Here is a 21,458-nt window from a genome sequence, read left to right on the forward strand (position 1 = left end):
TCATTTTCTGCCTGTCAAGACTCTTCCACTTAAGCCAGGCCAACTTAAGCTAGGCTTTTGGTTGTGTCCTAAAGTTCCCCACATTGATGAGTACACTATAAATCTTTTATTTTTAGGGCTGATAGCTTCAAATCTCACTGGAAGGGAAAGAAGAGGCTGCACCATTATTTTGTGCAGATCCAGCAGCTCAACCTGAGATGCAGGGTGTCTCAGGCACTTTGAACTTGGGGGAACCCAGACAGTGCATACCAAGATTTTTGCTTCATCCAGTCCTTCATGCAGCAGCTACTGTGATTTGGTCTGTTGCATTTTCACCCATGTTGCGATGAATCCCATGGCTCCTCTAAATGCAGGTATTTCCTCTGGAGATGTAGTGGGCTGCTCAAACACTCTGGAAGATCCTCAGGGGTTAAATGGTTGAGATTGCTTATCTTGCTGACTGTCCAAAGACTTCTGGGGCTGTTGCCCAAGAGCAGAAGCATTGGTGGGAGTCAAAACAATCAGTGCCTTAGAAGATTTGTCGGTACACATCTGCTGTCCATCGCAATACTTCAAGCATCCCATCTTGGCAAGCATGCAGGCAACTATCTAGGCAAGCATATTGTTGCCAGTACTACCCTAGTGACAAGTGCTGAACTCCCTGTCCACGTATTTTTAAAATCTTTTTATGTCTGCCCAACTGCAATTCCCTTCCCTTTCGGGCAGCCTTCTCAAGAGAATCTCTTGTGGCAGGAAATAAATTAGCTTTCAGCTCTAAGAGCAAGAGAATCAATTACTGCTCACTACTATTCAATGTAAAAGAGGAGCAGAGAACAGAGGCTTATCTTGGATTCACAAGACCTGAACTCTTTAATTCTCTAATCCAAGGTCGTCATGATAGTCTTATGCAGTGTTATTTCACTGCAGCACTTAATTTTTAGTGAACTTTGCTCAGTATAGTATAAAATGCTTCCTTTGAGACTTTCAGTGTTTAAGGAAGGCAGGGCAGCACTTGGTAGCCACCTTTTGACAATAAGAGTCAGTCTTCTATACATAGATGACTAGTTAACAACAGAGAAGCTCCCTTGATTTAGGTTTTCAGCTCAGTGAAGGACTCTGGCAGTTCTTGTCTCTCTGGATGTAGGAAGGAAGTTGCACTAGGCACATCCCACATGTAAACTTTCATTCAGGGAAGCTCTGTATCTGTTCTGGAACAGAGTTTATTTCAGGAGCCGTTTCAGACAACGCCTGCTTTGTCTGCCCTGTCTTATGATGTGAGTAGTAAAGCTTGCCTGAGACGTAAATGACACATCACTGCATGCACCCAAGTTAATTCTCAAACCATGCCTCTCTTTTTGTCTCTGTCTTCAAATGTGATCTTTGATTGCACATCTACCAAGCTTACATAGGATGTTGATGGTAAGGCCCTGAGTAATAGAAACTGGCTCTGCTTTGAGTCGGGGTTTGAAGTACATGACCTCCAAAGGTCCTTAGCACTGTAAGTATTTCTGTGATTTTATACTGGATATATGTGTCACAGAAACTGTGGTGTGGTAAGAACTCCACATGCCTTCCTGCTATGACTTTTCAGTATCTACTGCAGTGACTTCCACTTCACACATTTTTGTAGTGCGTGTTGGATTACAATTCCTCAGCTTGCCTTGGAGAGATTTGGAGGGAGGGTCAAGTAAAATATGTGGTCTTTCAAGTATGACTGTGTCCTGGGATTGGCTAGGACAGAGTTAATTTTCTTCCTAGCAGCTAGTGTAATGCTGTGTTGGGGAGTTAGGATGAGAGCAGTGCAGGTAACACAACTGATGTTTTCACAGAATCCCAAGGTTGGAAAAGACCTTTGAAGATCATAGAATCCAACCATTCCCATCCTATGCTAAACCATATCCCTAAGTACCTCATCTACCTGTCTGTTAAATACATCCAGGGATGGTGACTCAACCACCTCCCTGGGCAGCCTGTTCCAGACCCTGACAACTCTTTCAGTGAAGAACTTTTTCCTGACATCTAATCTGACCCTGCCCTGGCACAGCTTTGTGCCATTTCCCCTTGTTCTATCTCCTGTCACCTGGCTGAAGAGACCATCTCCCACCTCTCTACAACCTCCCTTCAGGTAGTTGTAGGCAGTGATAAGGTGTCCCCTCAGCCTTCTCTTCTCCAGACTAAACATCCCCAGCTCCCTCAGCTGCTCCTCACATGGTTTGCCCTCCAGTTTTAGTTGTTTCCAAGCAGCTAAAGACTTTTCAGCTTCTCACACTCCCCTGCTAATGAGAAGGTGGGGGGCAACCAGGAAGCTGGGAGAGGGGACAGAACTAGGACAGGTGACCCAAACTGGCCAAAGAGGGTATTCCATGCTAATGATGTCATGCTCAGCATAAAGGGGGGATGGTGGAGCGGGGAAAGGCATGGCTCCAGGATACACAGTTTGGGGACAGTCCAGCTTTGGGATGGCTCTGAGCTGAATGTTCCTAGTTATGCAATTTGGTGAGAAACTGCATCATGTATCACCAGTTTCATATATATTGTTATAAAGTCCTGTTATTGTTATTTCTTTCTCTCTGCTGTCCCAGTAAACTGTCCTTATCCTAACCCACAGGTTTGACTTTGTTTTTGCTTCCTCTCCCCCAGAGGGAGTGCCTGTGTGGAGCTCAGCTGCAAGCTGCAGCAAAACCATGGCACTATGCAAAGGCAACTTTGTAAAAGTGAACTCAGTGATAGTTAGCACCCTGAGTATATTATTCAACCTCATTTCATTTACTTTTCCGTCTTCGGAAGGATTTATTCAAAAGGTGTTTGTAGTCATCTAAGAAATCTTTACAGGTAGTGACAAGGTAACTTTTCTGCAGTTGTGGCCTACAATAAGGAGGGCAGGCAGGCAAACAAAATTTGCAGAATTACCTAAAATAACAGAGTTTGATGGTGTAAGAGAAGCATAATCCTTCTGTGTGTGTTAGCAACTTCCTCAGACTTCTCTGACTACCCCCCTGACGCAGTTACTTATTGATGTAGTGTGCCATTTAAGTAAAAGGTTCAAGCTCGAACTGACTGCTGCGCAAAATCTCAGTGCTGTGCTTTTTGTTTGTGTTCTGATGTCATGAAATAGCTTAAAATTATGGTTGGTGTTGATTTTTTGGTTTCTTAGGCTTTAATTTGAAAATTTGTGTTGTAAGTTCTTTTGTGAACAGTCGTGATTATGTTGTGATGATTTTAATATGGCTGGTGTACTCAGGGCTTATAAGCTACACGTAGCTTTTCAATTATGAAGTGGAAAATCTGTCACTGCTTTTATTGATCATCTGAATATATAGCATCTCAATTTTTTCTTTTTAAAACCAGACCCAGGCCATATCTTTTTAAAGGAGATCATAAATTCCCCACTCTCAAAGAGGACGGCCCACTGGTTATTCTTTATGCAGAAATAGGTACAAAAGAATTTGTTAAATTCCATGAGGTCTTAGCTGAGAAGGCGCAAAAGGGGGAGATTGTTTATGTTCTCCGGCATTATGTCCAGGTATGTAATTCAAATTAACATTGATTCAGTAAACTGTCAGTATTCTGATTTTATTTGGTTTGCTTTTTTGACAGAGCACATTTTCTGCATTTATTTTTGCATATGTCTAAATCCTGTGCAATATATATTCTAATTTTAAAACTTCATAGGTTAAATCATTCCCCTAACACAAACTTTGAATCTGGGAAAACATGATAATGCTATTGAATCCTGCATGCAAGCACTATTTGCATCACTGATTTTGAAATACCTCTTTTGGTTGTATGTCTGGTTTTTGTACTTGTATGAAGACCTTGAGTGAATCTTGGTGCAGCAGACTGAACATACTACTAAAGAATTAGACAAATGGGAAGCAGAATAGAAAATCAGGTTGAAAAATAACTGATTATACTGATAATTTTATATATTCTCAGTATTTCACATGTCATTGTAGTAGACCAGAATGGGCTATCACAGCCAACATCATTGACCAGTTTTTCAACACTTAACATTCCACAGTGTAGGTATTTTAAACACAGTATTTCTGAATGTTTTTCTTAACTTCCTGTTCTCTCTGAAACAAAACAAGACACATACCAGTACATAGAAGTATATTGTTTCCAGTTTGGGTTATTGGAAAATGTTTGTAATTGTTTTCAAAATACAGCTTTTAAATAGTGCAGGTAATACAAGAATATTCTTGATCAAGTGAGAGGTTTCTGTGATTTATATAGACCAGGCATTTCAGGAAGGTGAGATCCACAGTTTGTGGATGACAGAGTTGTTTGCTCACAGAAATGCAATGGAAAATTTGAGGAAACCAATCTTAAATTCTGAGTTGTGTGGAATATAGTTTTTACTGAACTTTCTGGGGTTCTATGCATATTTTTTTTCCCAAGTAAATACATACAGTGTTCTTGCTCTGACCAATTTAAGCAACGTGATCCTCTCAGATACCTGTTATCTTCCTCCCCGCAGTACTACTTCTTTCAGACTGCTCTTAACTTTTGGTCCTTCCTCACAACCTCCATCTTTATTCTTTGGTTCCCACTGAAATAGATTCTCCCTCCTTTTTTTTATATTAAGTACCGGAAGAGGGAGCATTGAGACCAGAAGAGGTTTGGTCTTTCTGCTGGTGGTTCGTTGGGTTTTGTTTTTTTTTGTGGGGTTTTGTTTTTTTGTTTGGGGTTGTGGGATTTTTTCCAGTATCACCAAGACCGCAGCATCCTCTGTGCTGAGATTTGCTTAGAGGACCAGCAGAGGAAATCTCCAGCCCTGCTGTGGGATGGAGAGTTTTCAATAGAGAGTGGTTCTTAGAGATGGCAAAGTAGAGCCAACAAGCTTTCAAGTTTGGTGAAATTGCTTTTGGAAAGGGGATTTTCATACATTTTGAGCAAATTAGGGCACGCTGTCAGAAATACATGCACTCTGAGTAATTACACTGTTCTAACTTCCACTCCAAAGTTAGAAATACTAGTTGCTTCTTTTCAGTAAGTGGCAACCTGTTGTAATACTTCAATTAAGTTTTCTTATCCTCCTTGCAGAATGTGCTTAACTCTTTCATCAAAACTTTCTGAAGGAATCTGCCTGATGCGTAAATAGAGAGTTTTCTCCTAATATACTGAAATCTGGCAAAATTACAAAGAAATGAAAATCAGTTTAAAATCTGACCAGCAATTGTATAGGGTGCTATCAGCTCTGCCAGTTGTATTCCTTCTCTAATATTATTTGAAGTGCCTATGCTTTTGACAGCCTTTCCGTGGTCTGCAGGAGATAAAGGAAGTCCATACTTTGTTACACACCTTTTCAGTGAACAAGACTTATGTATTTTGTATGTTGAATCATAAACTGAAAGATTAATTTATGGCTCAAAAAATTGAAAGTTAGTCTTGGCTATTTTTAATTTCCTGTAAATAATTTTTTAACATTATTTTTTGTTGTTCTGTTGAAATAATATCATCAAACAGAAACCAAGTTCCAGAAAAATGTATTTATCTGGATATGGTGTAGAACTTGCAATAAAGAGCACAGAATATAAAGCGGTAGATGACACTCAGCTTAAAGGTATGTTGGGTTTTTTTAATTCATTATGTCTTATTGGAGATACTACTAAAATATGTTATAATCTTCAGTTATAAAGTCAGTAATGTCTTGAAGGTTATGTTTAATTACTTTTTACAGAAGAAGCTCTCAGAATTAGGAAATAATACATGAAAATATATGCAAGGGTTACTAAACAACTGTATTTAGGATATAGTTCATTACCTAGCCTGTGATTATTGTTATCTGGAGCTCTACTTCAAAATGTAACCCATTCTTCCTCCCTTCAATAAGTAGAAGAGTGTTTAATTTTGTTTATTCGATTACATTTTGTTTGTTGGCATCTCTGATACACTAATTACAACAGTTCCTACACATTCAGTATTTCAGGGTTGGGTTTTTTTCCTAAATTTTTGTGGAAATACTTTCACGGTCTTCTGTGGGAAACATCATAGAATTTGCTACCGGTGTATCTTACTGTGTGTTGAAATGAAACACATCACAAAATAGTAGCTATACCATTCTGACACCAAAAAAAAGTAGACTAACTTTCTTCTGGAAAGTTAGTTGGCTCTCCTTTGATAAGACTAAGGTTTAATGGCCTTTGAGCCTCCTAAGAGTAGTAAACTCTTTTTGAAGCCATCTCTGACTTACATCAAATGCTAGCTGGAGATTGAAGCACTATGAAGTCATCATTTTTTTTCCAGCGTAATGTTACCATTTCATCAACCTGAGAAATGGCAATTTTGAGAAGCAAACTGCTTAACTGTATCAATTTCATTTATATTAAAAATGCAATGATTGGATTAATTAAATTTAAAAATTAATTTGAATCTTGCTAACTTCTGTGAAGTGATTAATTCTGATGCCAAAATATGAATGTATAAATATAAATCTATTTGAAATTACATCTGAGAGCAACAACTTTCTGATTGCATGTTTCTGTTAGCAGTTTTTTAATTCAAAATATAATACATCAGTAACGTTCTTGGTTTATATTGTCTGTGTGCTGTGTGTTCAGGAGCAAATGTTACAAAAGATGATGATGAGGAGGAAGAGGAGGAAAGTGATGTCCAAGGATTCCTCTTTGGGAAATTAAAGTGAGTTGACATAAGTTATAATTAAAATTCTGCATTAGTTTCTGAAACACAAACCAAAACCAATTCTTTTATAGAAGTAGTGAGATTTATGTTGCAAATTATTTGCCACTGGTGAAAATCCTGGTTTTATTTTTATTTCTTGTGAGTGTAAAAATACAGCAGTATTTTATTCATTTCAATTTACTAGGTTTAGTTTTCTAATTTATTTTAAACTGTTTTTAAAGTAAAAATATCCTTCTGAGCAACAGTCAAAACAACCTTAGATGCAAACATGAAAACACGGTGTTCTACAGTGAATGGTTACTGCTACTTCTTTTTCAGATAATTAGAATTAAAACGTTTTTTTCAAAATGCAAGTAGTAGCACAGCAAATCCAAGGCCATGTGTTGTAGTTACATAAGGTGTTTCCAAGCTAGGTAGGTATTAATTTCTTTAGGTTAAAGAGTGATATTTCTTAGAGCTGCTTATTATAAATGTGTTCTTACTTTGCAGTTCGTGAATTTGTGTTCTGTTCTGGCAGGAAGTCTTTTAGCTCTAAGTTACAATCTGTTAGTCGAAGTGATTTATGAAACTGGATGCTACCTTATTGAGATCTATGGGCTGCTTCTAGTTCTCTGTTGATTAATTCATTTCATGATTGCTGTCATCAGAAGTGCTTCTCTTTTCCTGTAACAGATCCATGCAGTGAATCATAAATCTTGGCTTTTTCTTCAAGAAGAAGTGGGGGTCTTCTTTAATGTTATTCTCTCATTTTTAAAATTTAAAAGTCAACAGATACTCTCACCAAGCTGCAAGTCTTCTCAGACTTTAGAGCTGCCAATGCTGTCTTAATTCTTGAAAGCCTTCTCTGCCTTTTGTAAAGTATACACATTGAGATAGAAGTGCACACAGATCTGCAGGCTTCCTTGTTGTTTCCCCTATCAGTAAAGAACTTCCAAAGCAAGGAATATCAACTGCTTATGTCATATTATCATTTGAGTGTTCCTCTCCTTGGACTGTGCTAGATTTAGCCATACTTGGGTTGTTGATGTTGCACTGCGGGTCATTTGGGGAGCTGTCAGATAGTTACTCAGACTTTTTGACAGTGTTTCCAGATTGTTAATTTCTTTCTTCTCCGTTTCATACAGGAGATGAAAGAAATATTTCAGTAAATTGTCCCTCAGTTATAGCCATGTCTAAGTTAGACTTTTCTCAGCAGTGAAATACTGAGAAATGCAAACAGGAGATAAAGTACTTTAGAAAAGCAATTATTTGGCTATTCAAGCTCATATAATTCAATCCTACATCATAATATCCAGAGAAAGGCAACGTTTTTCGCTTGGCCTTGTGTCCCGAATTTTGTGCCTGTGCTGACCTTAATGCAAGCGAAAGAGAGAAATGAGGGAGTGAGCATCAATTATAGGTCTTGGTTGGGGTTTGCAGCTAGGCATTATGTCAGTTGTCTTTCAATCACAGAAGAATAGAGGGTCTGAAGAGGAAAAAAAAAAACACATCATGAAGACGACAGTAAAATCAGTAATTAAAGAGTTCAAAACTAGTTAAAACTTTACTGCATCATAGAGGGACTTCTAGAAGTAAAAACTATGTTTGTCATTTCTAGGTCTATGTTACAAGTAAGAAACAGAAGTTTATATCATTGTTCCCCTTTTCAGATGAGTATGCTTTCATTGAGGAATCTGGATTATATTTTCATCCCAGAACAACAGTCTTCATCAGAAACTTTCTTTTTCTGTGAAGAACAACAGTTAATGCCATCCAACAGCTAAAAAGAATACAGGGGAAAGATAGGACAAGAAGTAATGGTTTTAAGCTGAAAGACAGTGAGTTTATGTTAGATATTAGGAAAAAAATATCTTCCCTGTGAGGGTGATGAGGCCCTGGCACAGGTTGCCCAGAGAAGCTGTGGCTGCCCCTCCCTGGCAGTGTTGAAGGCCAGGTTGGATGGGGCTTTGGGTAGCCTGGTCTAGTGAAGGATGTCCCTGTCCATGGCAGGGGGGTTGGAACTAGATGATCTTTGAAGTCCCTTCCAACTTTTTGCTTCCTGTGCTTCTAGTAGAATAGTCTTTAAATATCTAGTGGTGATTGTTTTGATGTTGGAGGGTGTCTTGTTGCAGGCTGAAGTCTTTGCCCTCAAAACTTATTTGCCCGGTTATGTTTTCAAAAAAGATAGGCAAGTTTTGGGTACTGTGCTCTTCTTCAGGGCTGACTAGTGATTTATGTGCTCAGCAGCTTGATTTTTTTGTCAATGAAGTTAATTTATAAAAGATATCCTCAACATTGGCTTGTAGGTAACACAGCAAACTCTGTACAGTTAGTTAGGTACATGTAATGCTCCAGTGAACACCCTGTACATTTAACTGTATTGCATGTTACAAGTATATAATCTTTGAGTTCCTTTGTGACATCAAAAAATCCATGTGACGGTTTGAAACAGATGACTACAAAACCATTCAACTTTCTTGTAATTAACATATTTTTAGTCCTCAGAAATCACCTCTTATCCTAAATCCTCGTTTTCATTTTAAGACTGAATTAATATTTTAATTCTTGCTTTTTACCCTAAAGATACAGAATTAGCTGTGTGCAATACTGTGGGTTGAAGCAGGTGTTGTGGATGTCATTGATTCTTTGCCTTTCTTTTGAAAATCTTTTATTGCAGAAAGATGCATCCTGATCTGAAAAATAATCTGAAAGAGTTTAAAAAACATCTAATTGAAACTGCTAATGACATGGAACCACTGAAAGTTTGGGAGCTGCAGGGTATGTATTGCATTTTTCTGAATTAACACAGTACTCTCTTTAATTTTCCTTCGTTATGTTGATGCATCAACATTATGATAAAAGCTTTATTTAAAAGCAGACATATGGTTTCATAAAAAGGCAATATTACATCAAGTAATCAAAAAAAGAGTGTATTGGTATCTTGTCCTAGAATTACATGCTAGAAATAAAAGGAGCACTGAAGTAATTTTCTAGGGTGGAAAATTATAACTAGCTATACTGATTTTTAAAGACAGAAATGATATTTCCCAGTTTTCTGCCTCAAGTGTGAACTTGGATGTTAAATTTAGTTTCAGTTTGGTTTTGGATTTTTTTTTTTAAATCTGACAAATAATATAATTTTGACATGACTACTAATGAGTTGGGACAAAATACAGGTTAAGACATTTTCTTTAACTTATAAATTCTAATTTTTATGAAGGTCACATTGATACATTTGTTAATGTAACATCAGATGGAAGAATGTGCTTTTAAAAGCTTTCCTGTGGAAAAGTAGATTTCTAAACAACTTCCATGCTGATGACCTGCAGGGCATTTTGTAGCTTGAAAGGAATTATACATCACTCTAAAACAGTTACTAAAATGTCATGACACTTAATTTTAGCCAGCTAAATTTTGTCTCTTACGTTCTTTAGCTTTAGAGGACAAACTGATTAAAACAGCTTTGTCATTATATGAGTGCAGTGAAGAAGACTGAGCAGTCATCTGAACTTCAGTTTCTTTTTGGGCTCCTGCCTGTTAGGGAGCTTCCCAACAGTGTCCAGTCTTAAACTAGCTGTTTGAGATACTCACTTGCAGTCTTGTATCCATGGACTTGCCTTCAGCTTCAGGATTTATCTTGTCCCCAAATTAAAAAACTAAAACAAACCAAGAAAAGCAGAATTCTGGCTCTCCTGAGAAAACTCCTGATTTCTCTCCTGAGAAATCCAGTGTGCAAATAAAAAGAACATTTTCTTTTTCTCTATTAAAATTATTTTTTGCATGATTGAGTACACCACTCCTGCTGATGAAGCAGAAGCAGCTGTGAAACTTTGATCCCTTTAGAGTCTACCTTCACAAGCCAGGACAAAGTCTCTGTTTAGTTACGGTCTTGTCTGTGGTGTCATGACTACATAAATAAAACTTCAAATTGGTGCTGCTCCCCAGTCAACCAGTTCACACTGTGTTGAAATTAGGCAAGTGTTGGGTTGCTGTTCAGTGCCTGGAGGACTGGTACTGGCTTGTGATAAGGACATGCAGGACCTTTTCAGGTAGGGGGTCTTCAGCCCCCTCTTTGTATGGCGCAGTTGTTTTGATACTCTTACTCCTGACACGACTGGGTGTTTTCTCTAGGTCATTCTTAGTGAGTAATTAGTCACTAAGTTAATGGCTCAGCTACTCTCTGATTTCCTTTAGTTAGCTTCCAAGTAAAAAAAATAACTAAATTTAACCAAATCTCCTTCAGCTATATGACTTCTATTTATAAATGACCCTAAACACCATTCAAGATTTGTCTTTTAAGAGCCTTTATTTCTGAGGTAAGTAAACAGGTTTACTCTTTGTAGTGAGAAATGATAAGAGTACCAATGTGGTATTCCCTTGAATAACTCATTCTTCTATCTGTGTGAACAGCCTCTTGATCTCTAGTGCTTCATTAGGTTTCAAAGCATACTCTGATATCTGCTTTAAGCTCAGGATCAATTTTCCCAAAGGTGCCCTACAATTTTCTCTCAGCTGTGTTAAGATACCTCAGGGGGAGGTCTGTAAGTGACAGTCCCTGGCCAGACATAACCAAGAAGGTAAAAAGACATGTTAGTTTGGCTGAGTAGGATTTGAATATTCATACTCCAGCTTTTCAGCATAAAATGGAAATTATTAACAACTTAAGAAGGATTTTTAAGTGTGTGTCCTAAGGGCAGAGCAGGTAAAGCATCAGTGTCACTGTAACAACAGCAATTGGATGTTGCTTCACCTGCTCACAGCTTATGTGGCTGTTGAAAGGAATCTGAAATGTCCTTTTTCAAAAGTGATCTCAAAATACTGACTTAACATTCCACTTCTGAGACTCATCTTTTTTTCCAGCCAAGGTGTACCTTATCAGACTAAACTAGGAATGTGTGCCGTTCACTCTTCTTCAGCTTTTTTTTTAGTACCTAATTGCTTCAGAAAGTTTGTGCAAAGTTTTACTAGGCAGCGTCCTGTATGCCCAGCACGTTGGTTTTTTTACCATGAGTGGCATCAGGTTCCCTCAAGCTGACTGACCTGAGGCCTTCTGTTTCTGCTCAGATCTCTTATATAGCAGATCATGAGGAGAAAAGCATCATTGCCCTGAGGTAGGTAGGTGATTGTATTTGGAGTACGTGGAAGCACATTGTACATCATTGCCTTACCCTATCAGTTTTCCTCAGTCTTGTGTGCCAAGATTTGTCACACACAGGTTAGGTACCAGGGAAGGCCAACTGAATTCTGTCACTGTTTTTCCAGTGCATAGGCAAATGAATTATGAAGTGTCCTGCTACATGAAAATTTACGTCATTCTGAAAAAAAGGCGTAGAAGGGAAAAATGAGATCTGTTTGGAAATTGTACCAGGCACTTAGGAGAACTGAAATTTGACAGCAGATTGGCTCTTCTTTCATGAGTCTCCATTTTATCTGCTTATGAAGTTGGTGTTGCTCTTGAACACCTCACACACTCAATACAGCCTTCTACCTTTGAAAATCTTGTGAAGTCCTGGAGCTGGAAAGATCTTACTCTTTACTGCAGTTATGGGTGTCTGTGCATTGGTGTGTATCTATCTAGGTGTGAGGGTGATACCCTTGTGATATTGGCATAATACCATGTGATGAATTGTCTTGACTTTTAAGTGTGTTTTTGTAAACTTGGAAATTACATGTACAATGTGTATGCTGAAGGCAGCCAACAGAGTTCTGAAGGAGAGCCTGCGTTTGGTATTTCCAACTTTTAAGTCCCCGTCATTTTAACCTTAATTATGTTATTTCATATCTTTTACAATATATAATTGAAATATTAAAAAATGTTAATAGTGAGAGTGTGTATATAGAACAGTTTTCTTACCATAAGCAATATTGGTACATATTTCCAGTGATTTATTTTTTTTCCCCCCCAGATCTTAGTTTTCAAGCTGCTGCTCGAATTATGTCTACCCCTGTTTATGATGCTTTAAAGGTAATGAAAGACATAGCTCAGAACTTCCCAATAAGAGCCAGGTATGAGACTTAAGCTTGTTTTTTCAAATATTGTTTTTTATGTTGGCATTTGAATTTAATAACAGTAATACAGATTTATATCTGAGTCCTGCAGTCAGGTGTTAAAGCTTGCTAGATGGATTCCAGGCAATTTCACTGACTACTAGCTCCTCGGAGAGCTCATGATCGGTCGCTTAAATGTGTCCAGTATTATGCAGGAGATGCAGTGAAGGCATCCTAACCCTTCAGACACTTATGTTTGAATACCTAGTCCTCTTAGCTTTACTTGAACTGTATTTTCCCTAGTGGAAAATTTTGTTGAATTAATAGCAGGTATCCTCACACTAGGAAGAGGCAAAATTCTATTAACAAATTTCATAGGGGATCCACCCGCGTTAGTGGCGAGTACAACATTGCTGACAAGACTGGGCCCCTGCTGCTGTATGTCAGTGTTCTTACTGGGGAAGATCTGTCTCCCATAACAGATTACTTAATAAAAGATCAATATAAATATTGAATAAATTAATAACATTTATCTCTGTCCTAATATTAAAAATTGCTCTTCCAGGAAGCCAGTTGTATTGTAATTGAGAAATGCTTCTTTCTATTTACTAAGTTCTTCATGTAATCCTAACAACAACATTTGCTTGAATTACTGAATTAAATATGATGCTAAATAGGATTCTTAACTCAGTAAGCTTTCACAGTTTTACAGCTGTTGTTTAATTGTCACAGTGTTTCATTGTCATCTCAGATTTTCTGTTTGAGAACATCTACACTGCAGTGGAAAAACTGCCTTTGTAACATCTTGTTTCAAGGAAGAAAAAATAACTTTTAAAATTGTTATGGAATAGTAAGGTACGAGTTTAGACTTAGCCATCAAAACCTGCAGCTTTCCATTAGAAGGTAGTGGAAGCTTAGAAAATGCTGAACTGCACAGCTAGTTCTGTTCTTTAAAGGACAGGAATAATTCAGTTGGAAGTATGCTAGGTGACATTTAAATAATTGATTTGAAAAGTCATTAAATTGTTACATCCTACTCCAACTCCTGCTGTGCACTTGTGGCATTAGAGCACGATTTACCTATTCCCTTAAACATTTTGGTTTTATGAGTAAAAGTGTAAGGAGACTGTAGAATTATTAAAAGGGGAATTGCAGTTCCTGTCCTGTATGATTTACTCTAATATGCTAATCTAGCCTGGTATTTGTACCATGAGAGATTACAAATACTTTAATAATTGAAAGATAGTCAGTGTGCATTGACAAGAAACTTAAATCAAAAGGGCATTGTTTAAAAACAGTGCACAAAATATATTTCCTTAATAATCATGCTTAACCTGCTGAATAAAATTACTAATTTAGAAGAAAAACCCTAGAATAAACAGGAAATTAAAAGATATTGCTTAATCACTTCAGATATATAAACAATCATTAATATAGTAGTATTTTAAAATAGTTTAAATTTCACATAGTTTAGGTATGAAACCAACCATTATTTAATTCGGTAAATTTTGGGTTGAAAAGGATGAATAAAACTTTTTAACTCTATTTATGAAAATAGAAATTAAATATTATATGTTCCTTTAAAAATGGAAGGATTTCTTAGGCTATACAAAGTTGAATATAATGTTTCTCTAGAAGTTTCTTTCACTTTGTCCTTTATAACTTGTATTTTTGTGTCTCAGTATTTCCAGTGGAAAAGGTTAGGCTGAGGTAGACCTTACAAAATGTCATCAGATGTAGACAGTGTAACAACTGATATATGTCATGGCGACATTTTGATAACTCACAGGGTGTTTTTCATCTTTGCTGTATAAGTGTCATAATCACCTGTTACTTAAGAACACAGTTGTAAGAATTATAATCCTCTTGGACATTCCTGAACGTTAGCATTATGAGCCTGTAGAATGGTTGGTTTTTTTCCCATATATGCAGTACTACATAGTGATTTGGTCTCCCAATTAAGAAGGAAGATGCATAAAACAGTATGATAGAAAATGTTGTAACCCTGAGGTCATACAAGACCGTTCCTACACAATGTGGAATGATAAATAGTATCTATTTACTTCTGGACAGTGAAGTGGTTCTCTTTAGTGACTCCTTAGCACTTCATATTTAGAAAACCATGCATAAAACTTTATGAAGCTCTGAAAAAAATTGAACAAATGATTCAAGTCAAAATAAACAGATGTCTTTCATGGGTACTTCTACACTTCTTACCTCACATTTCTTGGGTGTCCTTCTCACGGATTGACCATCACACTTGCTGGTTAAAATCTTGATAGAATCCTGCATCATCAACTGCCATGCAGTGACATAGTTAACAATTTTTTAATGTATATCTCATTACAAAAGAGCCCCAACCCTATCAGTAAAGCTTATTTTTTGCTGATATTTTACTTCTTTGCTAACACTGGGCAGCTTTGTCTTCTCCTTCCTACCTTTTTATTATTTTCACATTTTTTTTTATGTTTCTGCCTTACTATTCTGCTACTCTTTCTGTTGAGTTTAACAAGATAGTTTTTTTGTTTGTTTGTTTTTTCTTCAAGTATTTTTTTACTTCAGGACTCTAAAACTATTGCTGTGAAGTCAGGATAATAGTTGCGGTAGTACTGCTGCACATTAAATTTACACCATGCCATGTAGTCCTTCTGTTAAGTAGCTGTTTTGCTTATTGGCTAAGTAAATTGTCAGTAATAATTACCATCAATTACAGATGTTCTTTTAAGGAGAAAAGGTCTGTAGCGTTTCTGAATTATGTCTATTTCTGCTGAAAGATCCCTTAAATAAGTGTCCTACATAGCTTTTGAGACTTCTGAATGACAGTGGATTTTTTTAGAAATTTAAGTTTGACTTCAGATATTCATTTCTTTGTACTTACAGTTTCTTTCAGTATATTTTTAAAATCTTATTCAGCAGTGTTTCTTTTCCATCAGAAATGTTCACAGTTTCTTACCTTCTGTTCTGCAATTTTTATTTCAAAACTGGCAAACACAGAATAAGATATACAAAAATATATCTTATACTACAGCGTAAGATATATTTACTTAGTATTGAACACACTACATTCTTTATGTGCACAGAGAGTACTTAGTAAGACTATAAAAGCTTAGTTGAACAATTATCACAGAATCACAAGGTTGGAAAAGACCTTTAAGATCAAGTTCAACTGTTCCTGTCCTATGCTAAACCATATCCCTAAGTACCTCATCTACCCTTTTTTTAAATACATAAAAGATTAGTTGAACAATAATAATCAAGCTACTAAGCTCATCCTCCAGTGACTACTGATAACAATCTATTTGAACCATGTTTACTGTTTTCTAGTGCTGCCTTTGACATCACAGTTTGAGTTACACCTTTCTCATTTGAGCCAAGGAAAGCCCACCAAGTATGGGTTGGCATCAGTACAGCTCTTCCTTCCTTACATAGCATAAATCTGAAACCTGGGTTTACTGGAGTAATGCAGAACAAAATACTTGTTTTGAAGATAAAATATTTATGACATTGCATTACTCTTTGTGTCTTAATTACAGCATTCTTCAATTACAGTGCATTGGATATGGTATTGCAATAACATCTTTCACAATGTTTAGTGCATGTTTTAAAATACAGTGGTTGAATGATTCCAATATTTTATTTTTACAGATCACTGACCAGGGTGGCCGTAGACAAGAAAATGCGAAATGAAATTGAAGAGAATCAGAAGGTTTGTTTTTGTTTCAAGTGAACTTTGGAATTATTGTCAAATTACTACTTTTTGAGACTTTTATTAGTGTAGCGACTTTCACATGGTGTCTGTAAGAGAATAAGAGCTAATTCTTCTAAACATCTTTTACTACTGAAGTAACATGGAAATACTCAATTCAGAGTTTTCACTTTCTGCCGTTCTTGGTACTTTTTCCAATCCCTCTTTTGATTTTACAGAATTAGGCAAGGACAATCAATTTTATGGAGTGTTCTGTTCAGTTACAAATTGTGTGCTGTGGAAGCAAAATAGGTCTCAGTTAATATTTTTAGAGCTTTAATGTTGAATCTAAGCCTACTGTTTATTTTGTGATCAGCCCATCCTAGCTTTGAGCTGTCTGCAGTCTCAGAATCACATTTGCAACTATTCTACAAGGTATTTTGAAGATCACCTGGGATAGTTGATTTTTTTTAATCCTTGATGCACTGCATCGTTGGTGTATCACATGAACAATAATTGCTCTTGAGATTTTGACCGATCTGAAATGTATTCTAAGGTGCCACTTTGTATTGGTAAAGTTTGTGACATCTGGTATAATTTGTCTCCGTTCAGAGTATGGATCTTTTCAAGTTGAACATTAAAATTAAATGCTGGCCACCATGCTCTGATCACTGGTTGTATGAAATGACATCCGTAGCACTGTCCTGAATCTTGATCTTCAGAATGGTGTTAAGATTGATTAATCAGCACAGCGAAAGGGATTTATTCCTTAGCTGTGGCACTCCAGTACTTTTGCAACATTTCCATGTATCGTTTTCCTTTTATCCCTGCAGGACTTTTCCTCTTGGCTTGCTAAGCCTAGTATCTCTAGGAGAACCTTTCTAGTTTCTTCCACCTTCCAAAACAGTGAAAGCAAACAAAGTCCCAGTTGCGCTGATGCAGCCTTCTCGTAAAGAGCTTGTCATCTCTGCAAAAATTTAACATAAATATTTTAGAGCTCTCCACTCTGCAAAACTAAAGTAAGGTCTTGAGTCTGTCACTACTTGGGCAGGAATTACTCAAGTGTTAACCTGCAAATGGTTACACAAACAACTGTACAGGGTGCTTTTTTTTTGTCCATAGGTGTTTGCATGGGGGACTGGTATATTGAGAATACATTTCACATATCCCTGGTATATTGAGAATACATTTCACATATCCCAGCAGTTCACCTTCTTGATGAAGTCTTTATGATGTCTTTCTCAAATTGCAGCTGTGTTAACACAAATCAGGAATGACTGTTTAATCAAAAACTATGCCTCCCTCCCAAAATGCAAAAAAAGTGAGGGTATATCAGGAATGAAAATGGCTATTACTGATAAGTATAAGGATTAATAAAAGTAACTAAGGATTGGTTTGAAATGAAGATGTCTGCATTTAGGCACCTCTATGTGGTACCACACTCCTGCTGTGATGATGAAGATGCAGTCAGTGGACATAAAAACCAATTTAGCTCGCTCAGTTGTTGTTTTGTGGGGTATGACTGAGTTGCCTGAATCTGGTTTCTGATGTCATTTGAGATGTCACAGGCTATCCAAGGTAGCCACACAGGTCTGGCAAATATGTCCACTGTGATATCCATTCCCTTCTGCCCAACCAGTGCTTTCTAGTCCAAGATGCCTTATCCTGAAACAAATTATATTGGCTATCGATGTTGTTGGTGACAACCACAATATGATTGGTCACAGTCACTGTTATGGATCTATGACTGTGTTGAATACACTAACTATAGGAGGTTCTTAGGCACCTATCACACTAAGTTTAAATTTCATACAACTTCTTACCTGAAGCTACAGGCCTTCAAGCAGCTGAAAGCTAAAATCTGTTAGGGAAGCAGGGAAACTTCCTGAACACTGCAGCTAGAGCACCATAAATTGGCATGTGCGTTCTTGAACTGCAGTACATCCATCTAGCAGCAGGAGAGATATGATCTCATGCTGTGTGTAACTGGATGATTCCCTCTCAAGATAATGAAAGTTGAGTAGGAAATGCAGCAGGAGGAAATAAAGGTATTAAAAGTTGAAAGACATGTGATGATTTAGGTGTAATGAATTGATACCTAAAGAAGAAACAGGCAAAGAGCTGCTATAGAGAAAATGAAAAATCAAAACTCATTAAACATAACTCACAACTTCCAGTGCAATAATTTGCTGACGGTTTAGCGAGAAAATACTGTGTGAGGCTTATCAGCATTAAATTCTAGTCGTGGATGCCTAAATTCCCCTTCCATCAAAGTTGTTACAGCAAATGGATGCTCTTCTGAACAATCAACTGTCTAGCATTAATGCTGTATAATGAGCCTCAGCCCTGATTTGGCTCAGTTCTTTTCCTACTGCAGAACCTGAAGGATTTGAAAAACCTTTAGACTCGCATTTCAGTACCCAGTGGCTGATAAGTTTTTCATTGTTCTTACATTCATTTTAGCATTAGAATTTTTATGATGTGCATCAGTACCTCTGTTTATCTGTGCTTCTAGGAATGACCAGTAAGCTTTCAGTGGGAGTAAGAGATATCTTATCCTGAATGCCAGTTTCAATGCCTCAAGGAGAAAGGCCTGTTCTAGCTTGTGACATGAGATCTGCATAAGAGCCCTGAAGGAGGCTGGTGATGTTTCTTGAAGCCGGAATCCTCCTTATATTTATTGTTCACTCCTTGAGTCCAGTGGCATTAAGGGGGATTTTTCTGCAGTACCAGCACTTTATGGCACAGCTCTGGTGTTGAAACAAATCCAAATTGGATTTGCTAAGTACAGAAAGATTTCAGGCATACCTAGGACTTTGAGTGCTCCTCTGCCTGGTGCAGAGGAGTCTCATTGCTGAGTGACTGGCTGTTTAGTGTTGTCCCATCTGCCCGTTCTGGTTGTGTCTCAGGATCAAACTCTCTTGTGTAGACAAAAGGATCGCAGTTTCAACCTGCTGCAAGGGCTCTTGGCAATGTTAGGTGTCTGTGAGCTTTGGCTGCTGGTAAGGGATGTGTAGAATGAGACCTTGGGCGGGCGTGTCATTCAGGGAGAAGATGCAGTTGAAAAAATGTACGTCAGGCGTGGTTGTGTGAGGTTTAACAAAGGTAAGTATGGAGTCCTGCACTTGGGCCAGAATAATCCAAGGCAGCAGTTAGTTATAAAGAAGATAGTCCTCCTTCTGTACCAAGTTTTGGGACATACCAAAAAAAAAATAAATCTCTAATTTAGATGAGTATATGATTGGGAATAAAGTGAGTTTTCTAAATTAGAAAATAAGTTAAATTTTCTCTTTCTTTTTTTTCCTTATCCATTTGTAGGAAGTTTACTGCCATGCATTTATGCTCCTCATTTCTGAAACGTGCACTGACATCCACTTTTAGGTGCCTACTAAAATTTTCATGAGAAGTAGTAACTAACAATTTTTTTAAAAAGGCTTTCAGGTTATCCCTTAGCAGTAGTAGGATGCAGGTCCCTGAATCCACCATATTCTTCACATAATATCTGAGCTTGAATACATGTATTTAAAAACTTTATAACAAGCATAAGTAATTATTACTCTTTTTATAAATCAATGTACAAAAGAAGCTATGAAATCACTACTGAACTAAAGTTTAGGTCATGCCATTAGAATGAATTAAATTTACCAATTTGAAAACCAGTTTTTTAGGGTCAAGGACAGGTTTCGGACTTTCATAACAGTCCTTTCACTGTTAGGCTCAGACTCGCCACAGCTGCATTCTTCTTTCATGGAGAGCCCTGCTTTTCATACAGTGATATTAGGCACCGTTACATATTTCCATTCTGCTCTGGATTGTGGAAATGTTGATATTTATTAAGGAATATGGTACTGTCCTGGTTCTGGCCATGCCTGAGGTAACATCCCCAAGCAGCCAGCCCAGGTGAGCTGAGTTAGCCTGGGCTGTTTCCACACCACCTGACATCACTCCCCTATTAAAAAAAAAAAAGAAAGGTAGTGGTAGAGCATAGGATTTTTAATCCTAAGGTTGTGAGTTTGAGCTGGGCACTGAGACAAGGACTGTTGTCTTGGAGCTGCAGCAAATTGCCTCTCTCCAACCAGCCCCTTTTATGGGCCGTGATGTCAGGTGGGTGGAAAGAGCCCGGGTCTGACTCAGCTCACCTGTGCTGGCTGCTTGGGGAGGTTGACTCTGGCCTGGCCAGAACCAGGACAGGTACCTTTTCAATGAATGATGACTAATATGAAGATCTGTTGGAACACAAGGAGATTTGAGTAGACTGTTGTCTCTCACTATGTGGGGTTGCACTTACAGTGCCACAAGCCAGTTAGCTTTGGCGTTTACGCATGTTTCACTGTGTTAAAGTAACCACGCTACTTTAAAGAAAAAAATAGCACCCACAATGTGTTTTCTCTGATCTGTTCAGTCACAGCCTGAGCTGCTGGCTCGAGGTGTGCTTTCCTTCAAAGTGTGCTTTTTGTTCACACGTTTTGTTCAGCAAGTGGGAGCTAAATGGGAAAAATAACATCTTTCTCAGCTTGCTTTCTCTCTGCCTATTTTTGGTGCTTTCCATTCCTCTGTTGGGAATTAAGACAGATCTGGAAATCTGACTGCTCCTCATGGGGTGAGTTGGAATAAACTGCTGCTGTTGCTCCTGTTACTTATCTTGCTACAGCCCCTGTAGATTGAACAGTGTGGTGCCTTGCAGCTCTCTGAAATAAAATGATAAGGCATACCTTACTCCCTAAACACTTCCTTCCTCTTCTGTTCATTTATTGTGGATTTTTTTTCTTCTTCTTTGCAAAGCAAGGATATTATAGCCCTTTCTGATTTATTTTCTTCCCCAAGGCCTCTTTGTCAGATGAGATTGTGTGTTTCTAGTCTGTCTTTTCTACCTCCCTCTAACAATTTCAGCTCTGCATTTTTATGAATGGTGGAAGATTTGAAACTATTGAGAAGTTAGTTTCAAGTGGAGGTCTGAAGGACTCACGGAGGGTTTCCTTTTGATCACCACTTAGAAGTGAATGGATATGTAGGAGGAATATGCTGGGGATAGTTTTTCAAAAATTTATGAGCCAGAGGTCTGTATTTGTTTGTTTTTTCACTTTCTGCTGTCAGTTGCTGAGAATATGTTCTCCTCTGTGCCTTGTGTGGGTAGGGACGCTGCAGCTAGTTGCGGGGATTAGAAATTATTTTAATTTGTATT

At 37.6% G+C, this 21,458-nt stretch overlaps 1 protein-coding gene across 1 annotated transcript in view; it reads left to right on the forward strand.

The window, feature by feature from the left end:
• UGGT2 (UDP-glucose glycoprotein glucosyltransferase 2) overlaps positions 1-21,458 on the forward strand; it is a gene marked incomplete at its 5' end in the record, with an annotated part of 88,747 nt that overhangs the window by 10,869 nt on the left and 56,420 nt on the right. Inside the window, 6 exons of the mRNA XM_084261065.1 lie at positions 3,328-3,502; positions 5,449-5,545; positions 6,543-6,621; positions 9,281-9,381; positions 12,510-12,609; positions 16,237-16,297. Of these exons, the coding sequence (XP_084117191.1) occupies positions 3,328-3,502; positions 5,449-5,545; positions 6,543-6,621; positions 9,281-9,381; positions 12,510-12,609; positions 16,237-16,297 (613 nt within the window). The remainder of the gene's footprint in view (positions 1-3,327; positions 3,503-5,448; positions 5,546-6,542; positions 6,622-9,280; positions 9,382-12,509; positions 12,610-16,236; positions 16,298-21,458) is intronic.

Source organism: Gallinula chloropus (assembly GCF_964237585.1).
Source record: "Gallinula chloropus genome assembly, chromosome: 1".
NCBI classification, from domain to species: Eukaryota; Metazoa; Chordata; class Aves; order Gruiformes; family Rallidae; genus Gallinula; species Gallinula chloropus.